This window comes from Hemitrygon akajei, chromosome 9, assembly GCF_048418815.1.
Source record: "Hemitrygon akajei chromosome 9, sHemAka1.3, whole genome shotgun sequence".
Taxonomy (NCBI): Eukaryota; Metazoa; Chordata; class Chondrichthyes; order Myliobatiformes; family Dasyatidae; genus Hemitrygon; species Hemitrygon akajei.
Genome location: NC_133132.1, coordinates 100636647 through 100659651, shown reverse-complemented (window position 1 = coordinate 100659651; position 23005 = coordinate 100636647). Strand labels below are relative to the sequence as shown.

At 38.0% G+C, this 23005-nt stretch overlaps 1 protein-coding gene across 2 annotated transcripts in view; it reads left to right on the top strand.

Moving 5' to 3' along the window:
- The window catches only part of lyst (lysosomal trafficking regulator), a 316053-nt gene that overhangs the window by 139631 nt on the left and 153417 nt on the right, over positions 1-23005 (top strand). For both annotated transcript variants that reach the window (XM_073056659.1, XM_073056660.1), the window contains exons 5-8: positions 1356-3420; positions 7376-8381; positions 9861-10022; positions 17936-18092. In XM_073056659.1, coding sequence (XP_072912760.1) covers positions 1356-3420; positions 7376-8381; positions 9861-10022; positions 17936-18092 — 3390 coding nt within the window. The remainder of the gene's footprint in view (positions 1-1355; positions 3421-7375; positions 8382-9860; positions 10023-17935; positions 18093-23005) is intronic.

The window sequence follows — 23005 nt, the reverse complement described above, 5'->3', positions numbered from 1 at the left end:
TGGTTGATCTTCCTCTGACATTAAACATTACTGGAAAAGGGCAATCTGTTGGGAGAACTCAGCAGTTTGAGCAGAATGTGTGTGTGTGGTGGGGGGCGGGGGTTGAAAGGAATTATTGACATTTCAGAACCAAATCCTGCATTTAGGACTAAGAGTGGGAGCTGGTGATAGCCAGTATAAAGACGCAAGTAGTGGTGGTGAGTGGAAAAAGAAAACAGATCATTTGGTCATTCCCTCTATCTTGCTTTGCACTTTGTAACTGTTCTGCTTGCTCATATAAGTTACAGTATTATTTTTCAAGATGTTCTTTCAAATGTTTCTGAAAAATATATCATCCAATCATTTTGTTAATAAGGAAGACCATTTTAAAAATAATGCATTAAACATAATATTAAAATATTGTACAGTTATAAATAAAAGATCAGTGGTTTTCGCTAAAGGTAAGACTACCGCAATAGAGTTTTATCAAAGACACAGTAAATACTGTTTCAGTGAAGAGGGGAACTGATGAACATCAGCTCAACTACCCACAAAATAAATGTTTGATGATGGACTTGGCATAGAAAAGGAACCTGCCTCCAGCTCAACAACTTCTCATGACTACTTTTATGTAAAAGTATCTGGAAATGAATATAACTAATTGTTATCTTGTGAGTTATAGTCATGGCTGCTTGCAGACTGAATATCAATAATTTATGGAATTGTATAATTGCATCCAAAGTTGCCTTGTTTCTAATCCATTAGTTATAGAGTCATAGACCACTACAGTTCAGAAACAGGCCCTTTAACCCATCTAGTCCATGCCAAACCGTTATCTTGTGTAATCCCATCTACCCACATCTGGACCATAGCCCTCCATGCCCCTCCCATCCATGTACTTATCCAAATTTCTCTCAAACGTTGCAGTCTAACCTGTATCCACCACTTCTGCTGGCAGCTCGTCCCACAACACCCTGAATGAAGATGTTCCCCATAAGTATAACCTATGACCTATATAGTTCTAATCTCATCCAACCTTAGTGGAAAAAGCCTGCTTGCTGCTATCTATAGTCTTCATAATTTTGTATACCTCTATCAAATCTCCCCTCATTCTCCTACGCTCCAGGGAATAAAGTCCTAACCTATTCAACCTTTCCTGTAGGTAAGTGATCAGCACTGCAAACAATATTCCAAATTTGATCTTAGCAACTTCAACATCCCAACTCCTGTACTCAGTACTTTGATTTATGAAGGCCAGTGTGCCAAAAACTCTCTTTATGACCCACCTGTTTGTTTTATGCTAATATTTTCTCTTGATATCTACAAGTTATGTTAAAGTATTTTGTGCCATAACTTTTCTTTATTTTGCTTTGTAGATTATAATCTATCTGCACTCGAAGATCTTTTGTGTACCAAAGAGACCAAATATTCTGCATCTAAACCTCAGGAAAAAACAGATCACACACCAGATGGAAACTTGGTTTTATATGCTCAGGTACCATCAAGATGCAGCACCAGCAACTGGAAGACAAGGCGACAACGTAGAAGTGCTCAGTGCTACACTCTGAGGGATGCAAGGAAAGTCCCACTTTCTACATCTGATTCTGACTCTGGTTCAGCTGATGACAGTTCAGTCATGATCAGACAAAGACGGCAGCAGACTTTGCAGCCTTTTATAACCCGTCAGTCAAGAGAGGACTATAGCTCCCCCATGGGCTCTCTGCTTCCATCCTTGAGAGTCAGCGAAGTAGTACACGATAACCTAAGTTCAGAAAGTGCTACTGTTTTGGAAGAAGTAGACATGGAGTCAACTGTTTTAAGTAGAATAGCTAATACTCCATTTGATCTTTGTCACATTTTATTGTCTCTCTTAGAAAAAGTTTGCAAGTTTGACATGGCCTTAAATCACAACCCGGCTTTAGCAGCTAGCGTAGTTCCCACATTAACAGAATTTTTGGCAGGGTTTGGGGACTGCTGCAATAGTAATAAATCTGAAGCTGAGGAAGTCGCTATGGGATGGACAACAGAACCAGCAGCCCTGGTTCAAAGAATGCTTTTACGGACTGTATTACACCTGATGTCAGTTGAAATAAATTATAGAAGTAACATTCCAGATACACTTAGAAGAAATATTGTAGACTTGCTGAGGGCAACATTGAAGATTAAGAATTGTATTGAAAAGCGCCTGGATCCTTTTGTTCTACAGCCAAAGAAGACTCTGCAGGAGCTCAGCAAAAATATTTCTTTCTCATCTTCTCATCACAACATGCTCTTGCTACCCGAGTTACTTGAGGTAGTTTTGCAAATTCTAATCTGTACCTTGCAGTCAGCTTCCACTAATCCTTTCTTCTTCAGCCAAGCCATGGACCTCGTCCACGAGTTTACGCGGCATCATGGCTTTGAACTGTTTGAAAGTACAGTGCTGAAGATGGAAATGTTAATTACAAAAGCTGATCCCCAGTCTAAAGAGGCAGCAGAACATATCAAATTGCTGATTGGTAATGTCATGAAAATAATCAGCATTGTCAAGAAAGTAAAATCAGAACAACACCACCAATCTGTTTGTTCACGTAAGAGGCACAGGCGATGTGAATACTCTCACTTTATGCACCACCACAGAGATCTGTCAGGTCTTCCCGTTGCAGTATTCAAATATCAGCAGTCCAAAAATCCTCTAGACGTAGCATTAGATGGTGAAATTTGCTATCCCAGTCGCTGCTGCTGTATTGCACTGTGTGCTCACCAGTGTCTGCGTTTGCTGCAAGAAATTAACTTAAGCAGCACTTGTGTGCACATTTTATCAGGTGTGCATTCTGTGGGAATCTGCTGTTGCATGGATCCAAGATCTGTCATTGTCCCCATGCTTTATGCCATGAAGTCACAAACTTTAAAAAGCTGTCAACTGCACATCTTGAATATTCTGAGTAAATTTATCCTTGAACAGCTTGGGGGTGGAGAGGTAACAGAGAAAATGAAACATGCAAGCTGTAATATTTGCACAATCGACAGTAGTCAGACACCTGATATTGCTGAGGCTCTACAAGGAAATTTACTAGAAACTGTTTCTTCATCCGGTCTCTCCAATCCCAATTTCCATTCAGATGGTATCTTACCAAATGGAAGGTCCAGAGACATTATGTGGACTTGGGAGGCCTTGGAAGCTTACCAAGATCTTCTTTTCATTGAAGACACACAACTGAGTTTGCAAGTTGCCAGCCATATATGTTACCTAATCCAAAAAGGCAATGCTGTGGTTAAATGGCAACTTTACACTCATATCTTTAACACTGTGCTTCAAAAGGGAGTGGAGCTGTCTCATTATGGACAGCAGCTAAGGGTAACAAGGCACTCTACCCAAGCATATAATCACCACATAAGATATTTGTCTCGAGATGTTCTTCAACTTCACCTGCACACATTGCCTTCACTCTTTAAATCCAAGTAAGTAAGCCTTTTGTTGCTGTTTTTAGTGTCATGCAAGTTTCATTTTAAGAAGGATGTAGGTTATGATAAAAATAAGAGTAAATTTATAGCAAGCTGCTGATGTAACACATTGTTAAAACAAACATACCCTGAATCAGGCAGGATTTCAACTCTGAAGCCAAAGTTTTCAAATCAGTACTCCAAGTATAAAATCAGGGCTGCTACCGGAAGTGTTACTGACGCAGTCTTTCAGATGAGACGTCAAAATGATGGGTGAATGCAAAGCACTCTTTGAAGGGCAGAGAAGAACTGGTGTCTGTCACTCTTTGTCTTTGACCTACCATCTGAAACAGGTTATCTGGTCTTTGTTTTCCACTGTTAACAGAAGTGTGTTCTCTATTCATCTATTGCATTCGGTGCTCCCAGTGTGGCCTCCTCTACATTGGGAGACCCGATGCAGATTGGGACACTGCTTTGTCAAGCACCTTTGCTCTATCTGCTGGAAGAGGCAGGATCTCCTGTCGATTTGACTTACTGTTCCCATTTTAATATGTCTGTCTATGGCCACCTCCATTGCCATCAGGCGGCCAAACTCAGGCTGGAGGAGCAGCATCTGATATTCTGTCTCAGTAGCCTCTAACCTGATGGAATGAATGTCAATTTCTCCAACTTTAGTAATCTCAGCCCCCTCCTTTCTCCCTCTTTCTCTCTCTCTTTTTCCCCATTCTGGTTACACTTTCACCCCTTCCTTTCTTCCCATCACCTCTTGGTTTCCCCCACATCCCTTTCCTTCATTGTCCACTGCCCTATCAGATTCCTTCATCCTTTAATCTCTTCCAGCTACCCCCTCCCAGCTTCATACTTCAACCCCTTCCCTCCCCAACTCACCTTCCATTCACCAGGTCTCACCTATTACCTGCCTGCTTGTACTCCTTCACTTCTGTCCCCTTCCTTTCCAGTCCCGATGAAGGGTCTTAGCCCAAAACATCGACTGTTTATTCCCCTCCATAGATGCTGCCTGACTTGTTGAGTTCTCCAGAATTGTGTGTCATTCAAGATTTCCAGCGTCTTCAAAATCTAGCATTTTATATTTGGTAATTGTTTTTCTACCATTACAATAGCATTTCAAAAGCATAAATTTGTGCTAAAGTGATTTGTGTTGTCTTGAGAGTGCAAGAAGAATTGTAGTAATCATTCTGTATTGATGAAGGTAAGGACTCAAAATGAAATTAAAATTGAATACAATATGATGCCCATTTATATTTTTGAGTTTAAAGTTTAGATTTTGAATCATTGTGCTTTTGGTGTGAATTATTTGCAGTTTCTGTCCAATGCTTCAATCCTGGAATTCTCATCTGATAAGTTTGTAAATTGAAATTTATAAAGGGTTAGCATTGCAGTCATTTGGCACTAAAGTTGCCTTGTGGCTGTGTATGTATAGTGGCATGCAAATGTTTGGGCACCCCGTTCAAAATTTCTGTTACTGTGAATAGTTAAGTGAGTCGAAGATGAACTGATATCCAGAAGTCATAGAATTAAAGATGAAACATTCTTTTCAACATTTTAAGCAAGATTAGTGTATTATTTTTGTTTTGTACAATTCTAGAGTGAAAAAAAGGAAAGGAGCACCATGCAAAAGTTTGGGCACCCCAAGAGATTTGAGCTCAAAAGAATTTGTTAAATACCTATGAGATGGCTTTTTAGAGCAGTTTGTTGTTGATCCTACTAGGGGATCAGCTTTACTGGATTGGGTGTTACGTAATCAACTGGAGGCAATAAGGGAGTTTAAGGTAAAGGAACCCTTAGGAGACGGTGATCACAATATGACTGAGTTCAACTTGAAATTTGATAGGGAGAAAGCAAAGCCTGACAGCAGTAATTTCAGTGGAATAAAGGAAGTTACAGTGGTATAAAAGAGGAGTTGGCCAAAGTAAATTGGAAGGAGATGCTGGCAGGGATGGCAGCAGAGAAGGAATGGCTTGAGTTTCTGGGGAAATGAGTAAGGTGCAGGATAGATGTATTTCAAAAACAAAAAAATTACTCAAATGGCAGAATGGTACAACTGTGGCATGCAAGCGAAGTCAAACCTAATGTAAAAGCAAAAGAGAGGGCACACAGCAAAGCAAAATTTAGTGGGAAGATAGAGGATTGGGAAGCTTTTAAAAACCTACAGAAAACAATGAAAAGAATCATTAGGAGGGAGAAGATGAAAGCAAGCTAGCAAACAATATCAAGATGGAAAGAAAAAGCCTTTTCAAGTATCTATAAAATAAGAGTGGATATAGTACCACTAGAAAACGAGGCGGAGAAATTGTAATAGGGGGTCAAGGCAGATGAACTAAATGAGCATTTTTCATCATTCTTCACCAACAGTGTGCAAGGTATTGCAGGGTGTAAGGGAAGAGAAGTGAGTGCAGTCGCTAGTACAAGGGAGAAGGTGTTCAAAAAGCTGAAAGTCCTAAAGGTGCATAAGTCACCTGGATCAGATGAACTGCACCCTAGGGTTTTGAAAGAAGTACCAGTAGAGATTGCGGAAGCATTAGTAATGATGTTTCAAGAATCATTGGACTCTGGCATGGTTCTGGAGGACTGGAAAATTGCAAATGTCACTCTCCTCTTTTAAGAAAGGAAGAAGGCAGGAGAAAGGGAATTATAGACTAGATAGCCTGACCTCAGTGGTTGGGAAGGTGTTGGAGTCGGTTGTTAAGGATGAGGTTATGGAGTACTTGGTGACACAGGAAAAGATGGGACACAGTCGCAATGGTTTCCTTTAGGGCAAATCTTGCCCTATGAACATGTTGAAATTCTTTGAGGAGATTGCAAATAGGATAGATAAAGGTGATGTGGTGGATGTTGTATATTTGGACTTACAGAAGGCCTTTGACAAGGTGCCACACATGAGGTTGCTTACCAAGTTAAGAGCACATGGTAATACAGGAAAGTTACTAACATGGTTAGAGCATTGGCTGATTGGTAGGAGGCAGTGAGTGGAAATAAAATGATTCTTTTCTGGTTGGCTGTCAGTTACTAGTGGTGTTCCGCAGGGGTCAGTGTTGGGAACACTTTTTATGCTTTATATCAATGATTTAGGTGGCTTTGTTGCCAAGTTTGCAAATGATACAAAGATAGATGGAGGGGGCAGGTAGCGGTAAGGAAACAGGTAAGCTGAAGAAAGACTTAGATTTGGAGAATGGGTAAAAAAGTGGCAAATGAAATATAGTGTTGGAAAATGCACAGTCATGCATTTGGTACAAGATGTAAGTATGCAGGCATAGGCATCAACTAATCACTAACCCAAACCTGTACATCTTTGGAATGTGGGAGGAAATCAGAGGACCCAGAGGAAATCCACACGGGCATGGGGACTATGAACAAATTCCTTGCAGAGGAGATCCCTTTGATGCATAATGCAGCTGACCTTATAATGAATGAGTCTCATAAATAACAAGGATCAGCCATGATTGAATGGCGGAGCAGACTTGATGAGCCAAATGGCCTAATTCTGCTCCTGTGTCTTGTGGTCTTCTGGTCTTTCTCAGTCTGTTTCTGTCTCTCCATTCCCAAATTCTGCTCCCTTGTAAGCAGCAAGAGTTTGAGGTCATATATTTTCAAAATAGATAGATTGACCCTATGTGCAAGTTAGATAATTTTCCATATGTGATGTGAGTTTATATAATGGCAACAACATTTTTAATACAATTCATGGCACACATTTCACCCTTTAATTGGGGCTGTTCCTCAGTCAGATCAGATAATTCTATTCAATAAACAATATTATATAAAATCACAGTAAAGACAGACATGAAGACAGAGTAACTTATTTTGTTGGTTGTCATTCTATTCAGGAATTTATTTTTCCTAACTGCTGTTGAACCTCCCTTGAATTTTGATTTCTATTTGATAGATTGTATATCAATGTAAATTTGGGTTGTTAGGTATGTTTTGCATGACAAATATGTGTTTGTTTTTGCAGGCTGATTAGAAGCCTCTTTTTGAGCTTCAGTGGATTAAATCAGATGACAGAATTAATTTATCTAGACTGCGTTAGATCCAGTGCTTTGATGGTTTTTGAAACTTTAATCCTGTGCCTTGGAGATCAACGTATAGATGGAGAAGAGGATGAGGAGACCAATACAGAGGACTCTGCTTTAAATACCAGTGATATTGCAAGTAGCCAACACACTACACCACATAAAAATGAGATGCAGCAGAGCTTAAGTAGGTTTTATGCAGTTCTGAAAGAATCTCACCCCAAAAAGAAGAAAGTTAGAAATGTAGACATCCATATAAATGTGATAAACCTGTTTCTGTGTGTAGCATTTATGTGCATCAGTCAAGAGCCTGAATCTGATCGTGACTCTGCTAACGATTCTGAAGATACCTCTGGCTATGATAGCACAGCCAGCGAACCTGTGGGAAATGTGCTTCCTCATTTATCACCAGACAATGTTGTTTTACCTTCAAAAGAGCAGATCAGACGTGCAGCAGATGTGTGGTCTGTATGTCGTTCAATCTACTTGAAAAATGTATTATTCCAGAAGCAATTCCATAAACTAGGTGGTCTGGAGGCCTGTAATAGATTGGTGATGATTATTATTCAGGGACTGTCCAAAACAATCATGGACAATGGAAATGAAAACAAAGAAAGAACATTAACTCAGTGTGAAAATCATGAGCAATTAGAAATTTCCTTACATTCATCTTCAGATCTGATGGCCAATAGAGATGCATCAGATGTCAGCAATAGTGAGGAATTGACTAAATCAGAGTCTGAAATTGTCCAAGAATCAGCAAATCATTTGGACGAGCAGAGTATTGCTGCAGAAGGTGAAGAAGATTGGGATTTTGTGGAGCCAGAACTACAGAGAACAGAGGAGGAGTGGGCATTGCAGAGCATCAGGTTGCTGGAAGCTTTACTAGCCATCTGCTTACACGCTTCGCTTCCTTCTGGGAGAACAGATTTGGAACTTTCTCCACAGGTATACTTTTCATTATTGTGCTGCTGTTCTTAGCAGCATGATAGCACCTACAGCCCAGTGTTAGGAGCCTTTAATCCAGAAATCTTGTTTTGCCTAGTGGAGGTTATTGCAGTTGAATCACTATTGATTTGCAGTTGAAGTTCTTTGAACATTTGTGTTTTGTAGAGACCTGAAAGATAGTCACCTGCTATCCTCTTGGTTGAACATGATGTGAAATGAAGTTAATTTTGTTCTCTTTCATACTTCCTGTAGGCCCAGAGAAAGGAGCCAAAAGATTAACAGGATTGCCCTCTTTTTTCCCCCCACTGGATTCTTGTTACTCTTTATAAATTGAACTTAAATGCAATCCAGTATTATTGATTTGATAATTAAGTGTAAAATTTTGTTTGCTATTACCATGGGACCAAAAATACATGCTCTTGAAAGGTGTAAAATTTAATGGATTAAATTTATGTTTTTCAATTATGTTTTCAACTTTTATGTTTTCAATTACTGAAGCCTGGTGGTTGTGATCTGCTCCACTAATAAACTTAATTTTCTTGACCAGTTTTTTAAACAATTGTTCCTGTATCCATCTGCAGTGCCTTGATTGCTGGCTTTCAAAAGTCAACTTTTCAAAGCTTGTCTATTGACCATAGTTTGTGTTATCTACTTTAACTCTTCTACTATGCTTTTTTTCTCCTGGTGAAGTACATTTATGTTGAAATTTCACAACAATATAAATTACAAAGGTCAAATTTAATGTCAGAAAAATGTATGCAATATATATCCTGAAATACTTTTTCTTCACAAGCATCCAGTTATGATAAATTTTAGTTATGATATTTAAGAATTGAAATGTGTTATTATTTTTGGGGTAAGACAATTTCAGGAGTAACATGGTAAAATTGAGGGACACTTGTGCTATCTTTTAAAATAACTTACTGTGTTTTTTCATTTTGATATCCTTCATACTATTTTATCTATTCCATTTTTCAATGCTGACAAGGATTTTCCTTCTACCATTATTTCAATAGGGTTTCTGCACTAAAGAAAAGCTTCTGACTTTTTTGCTCTTGGTGATCTGATACCCTCTGCTTGTCAACCCAGCATATGCTCACAATTTATTCCTAAAAGAGACCAAACTCATTCACTCTCCTCCATATTGCCCACCATTTCCCCTCTCCACACTCCCTCAGCTGCATTCTCTTGAATAGAGGATAACAGTACCCATCTCATTAACATGGTTTTGGAAGAGGTATCCACTGCTTGCTTATTTATGTATTGTATCTGCAACATAATTAAACCTGCCAAAGCTATTTACTGCAATATGTTATCAGAAAAAAGTTGATTGTTAGTTATTCAAGGTATTAAGGACAGATGATCAAAGGCTTCATTGAGGATGTTGATTTTAAGGAGTATTTTTTTTAGAAAGGATGGATTTTGAATGAGAATTTTCAAAGGATGTTTTTGAATCTGTTTTTATTATTTTAATTCCAGAACCTTTCTGTGGATGAAATACTGACTGAAATTCGAGAACTCATTGTGCATTCGGGGATTGTTAATTCTCATCTAGCCAAACCCCTCTTTGACTCTTTGCAATGTGTTGCTTTGGGAAGAAGTACTCCTGTTGGCTGTTCTGCTGAGCAAGGGAGAATAAAGGTGATAACCTGGCTTGCATTTATGTAATATAGCTTAACTTTTCTTGTGAATTAAGTAGTTTGTTATACAAATAATTAAGTTGTTGTTAAAATAGTGCTCAACTTAACCAAAGATCTCTGCATTAGCAAAATAGGTTCACGAGTTTTTTTTTCAGTTTGATTGACCTCAGATTATATACTATTTGAGTAAGGAAGGGGCAAAATAATTCCTCAAAGGTTTTTAGCCTGGATAGGTAGAGCTGTTTGGGAGGGTCTAACCTAATTTGGCAGGGGAATGGGAAACGGAGTAATAGGGCTGAGGAAAGGAAAAACAGAAATAAATCAAAGTGTGCGACAGACATGATAGAAAGAACAGGCAGGAGATGAGGCTTAATCAAAGCTGTTGGCATGAGTTACTGGGCAATAGAGGCGTGGTGCAGTTAAAACAGAAAGCAACAAATACTGGACTGAAAGTGTTATATTTGAATACATGCAACATAAGAAATAAAATAGACAATCTTGAAATTCAGCTACAGATTGGCAAATAATACGTTGTGGCCATCTCTGAAATTTGGCTAAAGGATGGCTGCCTTTGGGAGCTGAAATTCCAAGGATGTACAGTGTATCAGAAAGATAGGTTAGTAGGCAGAGGGGGTGGTGTGGCTCTGTGTATAAGAAATAGTATTAAATCATTGGAAAGTGATGACATAGGATTGGAAGGTGTAGAGTCTCTTTGGGTTGAGTTAAGAAATGGCAAGGGTAAAAGGGTCTTAATGGGAGTTGTATACAGACCTCCAAACAGCAGCCAGGATGTGGATTACAAATTACAGCAGGAGATAGAAAAGGCATCACACACAAAAAATGCTGGTGGAATGCAGCAGGCCAGGCTGCATCTATAGGGAGAAGCACTGTCAACATTTCGGGCCGAGACCCTTCGTCAGGACTAACTGAAAGGAAAGATAGTAAGATATTTGAAAGTAGGAGGGGGAGGGGAAAATGTGAAATGATAGAAGACCGGAGGGGGTGGGGTGGGGTGGGGTGGAGCTGAGAGGGAAAGGATCATGGGACAGGAGGCCTAGGGAGAAAGAAAGGGGGGGGAGCAGCAGAGGAAGATGGAGAACAGGCAGAGTGATGGGCAGAAAGAGAGAAAAAAAAGGGAGGGGGAAAAAAACTAAATATATCAGGGATGGGGTAAGGAGGGGAGGAGGGGTATTAACAGAAGTTAGAGAAGTCAATGTTCATGCCATCAGGTTGGAGGCTACCCAGCTGGTATATAAGGTGTTGTTCCTCAAACCTGTGTGTGGCTTCATCTTGACAGGTCACGGTAATCATTGGGGATGTTAACATGAAAGTGGATTGGGAATGCCAGGTCAGTACCGGACCTCGAGAGAGAATTTGTAGAATGTCTAAGGGATGGCTTTTTAGAACAGCTTGTTGTTGAGTCCACTAGGGGGATCGGCTGTGCTGTATTGGGTGTTGTGCAATGATCCGGAGGTAATAGGAGAGCTTAAGATTAAAGAACCCTTAAGGAACAATGATCACAATATGATTGAGTTCACATTGAAATTTGGGAGGGAAAAATATAATACAACGTGTCCGTATTTCAGTGGAATAAAGGAAATTACAGTGGCATGAGAGGGGAACTGGCCGAAGTTGACTGGAAAAGGACATTTGCAGGAAAGGTAGCAGAGTAGCAATGGCTGGAGTTTCTGCGAAAAATGAGGGAAGTGCAAGACAGATGTATTCCAAATTAGAAGAAATTTTCAAAGGGAAGAAGGACACTACTGTGGCTGACAAGTGAAGTCAGAGCCAAAGTAAAAGCAAAAGAGAGGGCATACAAGGAAGCCAGAGCTAGTGGGAAGATAGAGGATTGGGAAGCTTTTAAAAACTTGCAGAAGGAAACTAAGTAGGTCATTGGGAAGGAAAAGGTGAATTATGAAAGGAAACCGGCGACTAATATCAAAGAAGATACTGAAAGCTTTTAAAAGTATATAAAGGGTAAAAGAGAGCCGAGGGTAGATATAGGGCAATACAAAATGACGCTGGAGATATTGTAATAAAAGATGCAGAGATGTCAGTGGAACTGAATGTGTATTTTGCATCAGTCTTCACAGTGGAAGGCGGCTGCAGTGTACCGGACATTCAAGAGTGACAGGAAGTGAAGTATGTGCAGTGAAAATTATGACTGAGAAGATGCTGAGGAAGCTTAATGGGCTGAGGGTGGATAAATCTCCTGGACCTGATGGAATGCACCCTCGGGTTCTGAAGGAAATAGTTGGAGAGACTGCGGAAGCATTAACGATGATCTTTCAAGAATTGATAGATTCTGGCATTGTACGGGATGACTGGACAATTGCAAATGTTACTCTGTTATTTAAGAAGGGTGGGAGGCAGCAGAAAGGAAACTAGACCTGTTAGCCTGACATCAGTGGTTGGGAAGTTGTTGGAATCGATTGTTAGGGATGAGATTACGCAGTACCTGGAGGCACATGACAAGATAGGCCAAAGCCAGCATAGTTTCTTTAAAGGAAAATCCTGCCTGACAAGCTACTGCAATTTTTTGAGGAAATTACAAGCAGGTTAGACAAAGGAGATGCAGTAGATGTGGTGTACTTGGATTTTCAGAAGTCCTTTGACATGGTGCTGCACATGTGGCTGCTTAGCAAGATAAGAGCCCATGGAATTACAGGGAAGTTACTAGCATGGGTGGAGCATTGGCTGGTTGGCAGAAAAGAGAGTGGAACCAAAGAGATCCTATTCTGGCTGGCTGTCGGTTACCAGTGGAGTTCCACCGGGGTTGGTGTTGGGACCGCTGCTTTTTATGGTGTATGTCAATGATTTGGACTATGGTTTTAATGGATTTGTGGCTAAGTTTGCTGATGATACAAAGGTAGATGGAGGAGCGAGTAGTGTTGAGGAAACAGCCTGCAGAGAGATTTGGGTAGCTTAGGGGCATGGGCAAAGAAGTGGCAAATGAAGTACAGTGTTGGAAAGTGTTGGTGGAAGAATAAACAGGCAGACTATTATTTAGATGGAGAGAGAATTCAAAATGCAGAGATGCAAAGGGACTTGGAAGTCCTTGTTCAAGAATCCCTAAAGATTAACCTCCAGGTTGAGTTGGTTGTGAAGAAGGTGAATGCAATGTTGGCATTCATTTTTAGAAGTAAAGAATATAAGATCAGGGATATGACGCACTCATGAGACCACTCTTGGAGTATTGTGTGCTGTTTTCGGCTCCATATTTTAGAAAGGATATACTGACATTGGAGAGGGTTCAGAGAAGGTTCACGAGAATGATTCCAGGAATGAAAGGGTTACCATATGAGGAACATCTGGCAGCTCTTGGGCTGTATTCCCTGGAGTTCAGGAGAATGAGGGGGAATCTCACAGGAATATTCCAAATGTTAAAAGACCTGAACTGATTAGATATGACAAAGTTATTTCCCATAGTAGGGGAGTCTAGGACAAGAGGGCACGACTTCAGGATTGAATGGCATCCTTTTAGAACAGAGATGTGGAGAAATTACTTTAGTCAGAGGGTGGTAAACCTGTGGAATTTGTTGCTACAAGCGGCTGTGGAGTCCAAGTCATTGTGTGTATTTAAGACAGAGATAGATAGGTTCTTGATTAGCCAGGGCATCAAAGGGTGTGGGGTGAAAGCAGGGGAGTGGGGATGACTGGAAGAATTGGATCAGCCCATGATTGAGTGGTGGAGTAGGCTAGAAGGGCCAAATGGCCTACTTCTGCTCCTATATCTTATGGTAACGGAAGTATTGTTTTACTGCCCCTGCAGTGCACAGTGGACAAAGCTAGGCAGGGAGCTAGCCACCTCAATAATCAACTGAGCCTGAAGCTTTTTTCTGGGCTTTTAATGAGAAAACTAAAGATATTGCTGTTTCAAGGACAAATAAAGAGTGGATGGAAATGGATGTCATTCTGCTGTGTGTGCTTCAAGTTGAAATCCAAATTAGCCCCTCAGGAAGTGATGTAAAATAGATTACTTTATGAATTGTTTACAAAACGAACAGCGCCTCGAGGCAGAACAGTTGTAGTGCTATCTGGGTTGGTTATGCAATATGTATAAATCTTTCCAGCCTTTTTGACTTGATAGAAATATGAGATGCTAAGAGGTATAGCTAGAGTCAACAGCCAGTGGTAGAAATGGCTGATATGAGGGGGCATAATTTAAAAGTAATTGGAGGGAAGTATAGTGGGATGTCAGAGTGGTACGTGCATGGAATGTGCTGCTAGGGATGATGGTAGTGGTAGATGCAGTAGGGGCATTTAAGACTCTCAAATAGGCATATGGATGTAAGAAAGATGGAGGGCTACGTAGGAGAGAAGTTTTAGGTTAATCTTAGAGCTAGTTAAAAGGTCGACACAGTACTGTGGACCGAAGAGTCTGTACTGTGCTGTAGTGTTCTATGTTCTACATGTACACCAGAGGCTGAAATTTAGCAGAAATTTTTCAGTCCATTTGATTTGCTCTCTTCAGTGATTTTATGTTGGTTTTATATTAATTACATTATGTCATCCAAATACCGTAGTTGTTTGGACAGCATTTATGGCTCACAGGAATCATTAAATTTTTCAGCATAGATAATTTATTTAAACAGCAAATGAAATGGAAACCTCTGCAGCTCCCTGTTAAAACAGCAATTTCTCCAGAATAGGTACAATTAGAAGATAGCTATGCATGAATCTTGTCATCACCACTTGTAACTGACCACTGATTTACCCAGTCATCTGCCTTTCATTGGCTATTGGCAGCATTCAAATGTAATTTCTTTCCCTATAAAATGTTAACTTGTACAAAGGCATTATAAAGTGGCAGATTTGATTGCAGTAATTTTTCTTTATGCAGGAGTGATAAAGATAGAAACATTCCTATGTGCTTTCTTGAGATGTTAATAAAATTCTAATTCAGTAAGATATGGAGAGGAGAGGCTGTCTGAAACATTAGTAGTTTTAAAAGAAGTTTAAATGAAGGTATGTTCTTACAGTAACAGCGCATAACATTTTTTAAACAAGGAGAGCCAGATTTATAATCCAACTATTTCTAAAGGCCACTGGGTTGAACTATTATGAAGTCTTCAGTATTATCATTCTGACCATATTTGATTATTTAACTCCTTATGAAATTTGACAGTGGGGTTTTCACAACCTGCAGTCTTCCAGCAGTTATAGTGAGAAATATGGCCACTACTATTGTGCCAGATACAACTTGGCATAGTTTCAGTGACTTCATTCATTTCTGTAGAGGGAAGTGACCCCAGAGAAAAATTTGTCAATTTCAGAGATTTAACACTGATTGTACACTATGTAATTATTTTGTGAAGTCCATTTAAGATATTTAAATGTTAGTGTCATTTTGCCCTAACAACTTCTTCAATAGGTTCGACAGCACAATCTCACCCTCACTGCAGAACTCCACACCAGGCTTACTTCCCTCACAGGAAAATATCCACTCACAGGAGACCTGGCCCACGCCCAGGTTTACGGCTGCACAGGTGGAAGGTCAACTGAGGAAGATCTGTACCAGCAAGGCGGCTGGACCGGATGGAGTTTCCCCACGATTACTGAGGGCCTGTGCAACTGAACTGGGAGAACCACTACAGCGCATCTTCAACATGAGTCTAGATCAGAGAAGAGTACCCAGACAGTGGAAAACATCTTGTATTGTCCCGGTACCGAAGAAACCACAACCAAAGGAGTTGAATGACTTCAGACCTGTTGCCTTGACGTCGCACGTGATGAAGACCATGGAGCGGCTGATAATACAGAATCTGAGGCCACAAACCAGGCACGCCCGGGATCCGCTTCAGTTTGCGTATAAGGAGAAGGTGGGAGTGGAGGATGCTATCACGTATTTGCTGCACAAATCACTCTCTCACCTAGATGGGGTCAGTTGTGCTGTGAGGATTACATTCCTTGACTTCTCTAGTGCCTTTAACACCATCCAGCCCAAGATCTTAAAGCACAAACTAACGGAGATGGGAGTAGACTCTCACATGGTGGATTGGATAGTGGACTACTTGACAGATAGACCTCAGTATGTGCGGTTGGGAGACTGTAGGTCTGACACAGTGGTCAGCAGCACAGGAGCGCCACAGGGAACCGTACTCTCTCCGGTCCTGTTCACCCTGTACACATCTGACTTCCAATATAACTCGGAGTCCTGCCATGTGCAGAAGTTCGCTGATGACACGGCCATAGTGGGGTGTGTCAGGAATGGACAGGAGGAGGAGTATAGGAAACTGATACAGGACTTTGTGATATGGTGCAACTCAAACTACCTGCGTCTCAATGTCACCAAGACCAAGGAGATGGTGGTGGACTTTAGGAGATCTAGGCCTCATATGGAGCCAGTGATCATTAATGGAGAATGTGTGGAGCAGGTTAAGACCTACAAGTATCTGGGAGTACAGTTGGACGAGAAGCTAGACTGGACTGCCAACACAGATGCCTTGTGCAGGAAGGCACAGAGTCGACTGTACTTCCTTAGAAGGTTGGCGTCATTCAATGTCTGCAGTGAGATGCTGATGATGTTCTATAGGTCAGTTGTTGAGAGCGCCCTCTTCTTTGTGGTGGCGTGTTGGGGAGGAAGCATTAAGAAGAAGGACGCCTCACGTCTTAATAAGCTGATAAGGAAGGCGGGCTCTGTCGTGGGCAAAGTACTGGAGAGTTTAACATCGGTAGCTGAGCGAAGGGCGCTGAGTAGGCTACGGTCAATTATGGAAAACCCTGAACATCCTCTACATAGCACCATCCAGAGACAGAGAAGCAGTTTCAGCGACAGGTTACTGTCGATGCAATGCTCCTCAGACAGGATGAAGAGGTCAATACTCCCCAATGCCATTAGGCTTTACAATTCAACTGCCAGGACTTAAGAACTTTTTTTTTTTTTTTTTTTTTAAAGCTATTATAAATGCTTTTTGAGTTAGTGATTTAGATGCATATCATATTATTACTGAGTTAAGTATTGTATGTAATGAGTTTTTGCTACAACAAGTGTATGGGACATTGGAAAAAAAATGTTGAATTTCCCCATGGGGATGAATAAAGTATCTATCTATCTATCTATCTATCTATCTATCTACAGATTTCACATTTTTAAAATTTGATTAATCTTAATAGGCTATAATTATTTTAAGTGTATAATTGTTATTGGTTTCACAGATATTCAAAGTTTTTACCATCTAGTCTGTGTGAGATTGTGTCATAACTAGCTGTCAGAGCATTACTAGAGCTGGTCTTGCATTTTTGTTAGGTAGGTCATGCACTCTGGAGATCTTACTCATAAGGAGCCAGTTTTGGTGATTCAGTTTCACAGTGGCTAGGTGAGGTAAAAGACAATAGGGTGTGACAAATGACTCACTAAACCAGGTTGAATTATTGCAGTATTCCTCTGGAACACAAGGATTAGAAAGCTGAAAATATACCTGCTAACATGTGGGTGAAGTGAACTGGATGGACAGAGAGTGGAATCCAGAGTACGCATGCAGTGTCCTGGCTTTGAATCTGTCTCCAGAATGTGGAGTTTTCATATCCTTCTCTGAATTGTATGTGCGCCTCTCATGTGCTAAAGATGTGCAGATTTGTAGGTTAATTGGCCACTGTAAATTGTTCCTGAGTGTAGTTGAGTGATTGAATCTGATGGGGGAAGGAGCCAGTAGTTATGTCTTGCATATATTTGAACTCATAGCATATACTTCCAGGTAATACAGTAATAATTGGGGGATATATTTAGGAAATTAGTTATAGCAGCTTTTCCAGCTTTGAAATATTGAATATTTTGATAATTCAGTTAAAAGTTGATCAAATTTATTTAATACAAAGGCATTTTCTAATTTTACAATGAGATGATTATTTTAAGATTATTAATACAAAAAATGAATTTGTTGTTTTTTGTTCAAAACGTAATTATATCTACAGCAACAGGCAGTGAATGATGAGGCAGGACTAGAGATGGGTGATACTTCAGATGAGACAGAAGAATCACAGTATTACAGCATCAGACTTTTTGCAGAAGAGGAAGGGTATGAGGCTGATAGTGAAAGTAACCCAGAAGATGTGACGACAAAGGAGGAAGGTAAGCATATAACCAGTTTCTGTAGATTTCATTGTCCCTACTTTGCATCTTTTTAACTACTAAGTGAGACATTGTTCTGTTTGACCATGTATTTGTGTACAGGTATGTATCACTAAAATTGACCAACTCCAACTCAAAGTAGATAATTTTTTACAAAGTTATAAAGGGCTCATTAAATGGTTAACACTTTAGCAATTTTTATATTTTCTGAAATATGGTTAAAATTGTAATATTTACCAAAAATTAAATGCACATTTTTCACGTCAAGTTTCTGGAGATTGTAGTGTTTAGTTTTTGCAAAATATAGTTAAACATTTGGTTGGATAATCATTTCAATAAACTGAAGTCCTGGAAAGACTCAGCAGGTTGTGCAGCATCTTCAGAACATTTTGTGATATCTTAAGCACTGAGATAGTACAATGGCTGAGTTTTCCCTGCCCCCTACACCAGTTCCTCAGCCATGCGTTCACCTGCCAAATCATTCTGTTCTTTCCCTCACTGGCACGTGGCACAGTTGGAATCCAGAGATTACTACCCTGGAGGTCCTGTTTCTCAACTTTCTACCTAGCTACTTAAAATCTTTCTTCTGGACCTCTCACCTTGTCTACCAATGTCATTAGTGCCAATATGTACCAAGAATTCTTTTTTTTTAAACTTTTTTTCTTGTGTTTTCAAGTAGTTACAGAATAAAAGTGTATGAAAAAGAAAATGTATGTTATCCATCTCCCCCCTAACATCCCTATAGAAAAAAAAACGAAGAAAGAAAGAAAAAAAAAAGAAGGAATGCCTGGATATTGGAAGATCCCCACATGCTCCATGGAGTTCGTAATAACTTTAGTATATATATTTATTTCTTTCCCCAAGTAACCAATTATTTCATCTTCGGAGCACCTATATATTTAATCCTATCTTTTGTAAATAAGGGCGCCAAATTTTCAAAAATGTTTCATATTTATCTCTTAAATTATAAGTAAATTTTTCAAGTGGAATACAGCCATAAATTTCTTTCTTCCAATGATCTATACTTAAATATGTATCTGATTTCCAAGTAATTGCAATAGCCTTTTTGGCTACTGCCAATGCAATTTTTATAAATTCTTTCTGATATTTATTCAATTTGGATATCGGTTTTATCCCTTCAATATCACCTAGTAAAAGTAATATTGGATTATGTGGAAGTTGTATTCCAATAATTTGTTCCAATAAAACTCTTAAATTTGTCCAAAAAGGTTGAATTTTAGAACAAGACCAAGTAGAATGTAAAAAAAGTACCAATTTCTTGGTTACATCGGAAACACTGATCGGATAAATTTGGGTTTAATTTATTTATTTTTTGTGGTGTAATATATAATTGATGTAAAAAATTGTATTGCACTAATCTTAATCGGACATTTATTGTATTTGTCATACTCTCAAGACATAGTCTTGACCATTTTTTTTCTTCAATTTTAATATTCAAGTCACTTTCCCATTTTTGTCTTGACTTATGGTCTCCTTGTTTAATTGCCTGTTTTTGAATCAAATTATACATACAAGAGATAAATTTTTTAATCTTTCCTTTTTGAATTAAAGTTTCTATTTCATTGGATTTCGGTAATAACATTGTTTGGCCTAATTTTTCTCTTAAATAAGCCCTTAGTTGAAAGTAACAAAAAAGAGTGTTGTTTGATACTTTATATTTATTCTTTAATTGATCGAATGACATTAATATACCTCCTTCAAAACAATCTCCTATATATCTAATCCCTTTTTGAAACCAATTATATAAAAGTTGATTATCCATTGTAAAAGGAATGTCTATTTTGAATTAAAGATCTCTTTGCTAATAAGGATTTCTTTGTCTCATCGTCAACATTTATCTTATTCCATAAGTCAATCAAATGTTTTAATATAGGAGATTCTTTCTTTTCCCGTATCCATTTAGATTCCCATTTATATATAAAATCTTCTGGTGTGTTTTCTCCTATTTTATCTAGTTCTATTCTAATCCATGCCGGTTTATCTTTCTCAAAAAAAGATGCAATAAATCTAAGTTGATTTGCTTTATAATAATTCTTAAAATTTGGAAGTTGTAACCCTCCTAGCTCAAATTTCCATGTCAATTTTTCCAACAATATTCTTGACATCTTACCTCTCCAAAGAAACTTCCTCACATATTTATTTAGCTCTTGAAAAAACTTCTGGGGTAATTATATTGGTAGTGATTGAAATAAATATTGTAATCTAGGGAATATATTCATTTTTATGGTATTTACTCTACCTACTAATGTTATTGGTAATACCATCCATTTATCAAGATCTTCTTGAATTTTTTTCAATAGTGGTAAATAATTTAATTTGTATAAGTTCTTTATGTCATTATCAACTCTTAAACCTAAGTATTTTATACCATTTGCCGGCCATCTAAATTGGGTTATTAATCGACATTGACTATAATCTCCTTTAGTAAGAGGTAAAATTTCACTTTTATCCCAATTTATTTTATAACCTGATATTTTCCCATATTCTTCTAATCTATAGGATAATTTACGCAACAAGTGCAATGGGTTTGTTAGATAAAGCAGAACATCATCAGCAAATAAGTTAATCTTGTATTCTTCCTGATTAACTCTGAAACCCTTAATGTCTGGGTCCATTCTAATCAATTCAGCTAATGGCTCTATCGCCAACACAAATAAAGCAGGTGATAATGGACAACCTTGCCTAGTTGACCTTGTTAACTGAAATGGTGTTAAAATTTGACCATTTGTCACTACTTTAGCTTTGGGATTAGTATTTAAGGTTTTAATCCATTTTATAAAAGATACTCCTAATCCATATTTTTCCAATACCTTAAATAAAAAATCCCATTCCAATCTATCAAATGCTTTTTCTGCATCTAAAGCAACTGCCACGCTCATTTCCTCCCTCTTCTGCGCTAAATGAATTATACTAAATAACCGAGTTACATTATCTGCTGATTGTCTATTTTTAATAAATCCTGTTTGATCCATATGTACTAATTTTGGTAAGAATTTAGATAATCTATTAGATAAGATTTTTGCTATTATTTTATAATCCGTGTTTAATAAAGAAATAGGTCTATATGATGCTGGTTTTAAAAGATCTCTTTTTTTGGCAATACTATTAAAATAGCTGTCGAAAAAGATTCTGGAAGTTTATGCGTTCTTTCCGCTTGGTGTATTAACTCCATAAAAGGAGGAATTAATAAATCTTTAAACTTTTTATAGAATTCAGGCGGAAAACCATCTTCTCCTGGAGATTTATTACTTTGAAATGATCCTAGGGCTTCTTCGACCTCTTTCAATGTAAAAGGCATATCTAATCCCTTCTGTTCTTCCGTATTTAATTTTGGAAGAGTTATTTTGTGATAGAAACCTTTCTATCTTGACATTGTCATTTTGTGATTCTGATTTATACAACTCAGAATAAAAATTCTTAAAAGCTTTATTAATTTCTAAAGGTTTATAAGTAATTTTATTTACTCTTGTTCGAATTGCATTTATTGTTTTAGAAGTCTGGTCTGTTTTTAACTGCCATGCAAGAACCTTATGTGATCTTTCACCTAGTTCATAATATCTCTGTTTAGTTCTCATAATTGCTTTTTCTGTTCGATATGTTTGGAGTGTATTATATTGTAACTTCTTATTAATAAGTTGTCTTCGTTTTTCTTCTGTCATATTTCTTTGGGATTCTTTTTCTAATTTTGTAATCTCTTTTTCCAATTGATCTATTTCTATCATATATTCCTTCTTAATTTTAGAAGTATAACTTATTATCTGACCTCTCAAATATGCCTTCATTGCTTCCCACACTATAAATTTATCATCAACTGAATGTGAATTTATATTTAAAAAGAACTGAATCTGCTTTCTCATAAAATCACAAAAATCTTGACGTTTTAATAATATTGAATTAAATCTCCACCTATAAATTGATTCCTCTTTATCTATCATTATCATTGTCATTATTAAAGGAGAATGATCTGACAATATTCTTGCTTTATATTCCACGTTTTTCACTCTATCTTGAATATTAATTGATAATAGGAAAAAATCTATCCTTGAATATGTTTTATGTCTATTTGAATAAAATGAATAATCTCTTTCTTTTGGATTAATTCTTCTCCATATATCAATCAAATTTAAGTCTTTCATCAATGATAGAGTTAATTTTACTGCTTTTGATTTTGTGACAACCTTTGTTGATCTATCTAAAACTGGATCTAGACAAAAGTTAAAATCTCCACCTATTAATATTTTATCATGTGCGTTAGCCAAATTCAAAAAGACCTCCTGTATAAATTTTACATCATTTTCATTTGGTGCATAAATATTCATAAGGGTCCATAGTTCTGAAAAAATTTGACAATGTATAATTAGATATCTCCCTGCCGAATCAATTAATACATTTTGTATTTTAATTGGTAAATTTTTGTTAACCAAAATTGCAACTCCTCTCGCCTTTGAATTAAATGAAGCTGCAATAACATTTCCAACCCAGCCTCTTTTTAATTTCTGATGTTCTATGTCTGTTAAATGAGTTTCTTGTAAAAAAGCTATATCTGTTTTCATTTTTTTAATGTATGTTAAAATTCTTTTTTTTTTACCGGCCCATTAAGCCCATTAACATTAAAACTTTAAAAATTCAGTAGATTAGTCATTATTTTTTTTAAATTATATTACTCCAATCTATAATAATACCTAATCTTTCAACTTTCGTGGTATCCTGGGAAATCTTTATAAAAATCTCCATGTTGCTATGTGTGTCCCCACCAATCATCCAGGCAAAAAGATAGAAGAAAAATAGAATATAAAGAAAAAAACAAAATACCCCCCTACTAATGTTGTGAAAAAAAAACACAACATTACCCCCCTCTGTTGTACGGGTCATGGCAATCGCCATGATTACAC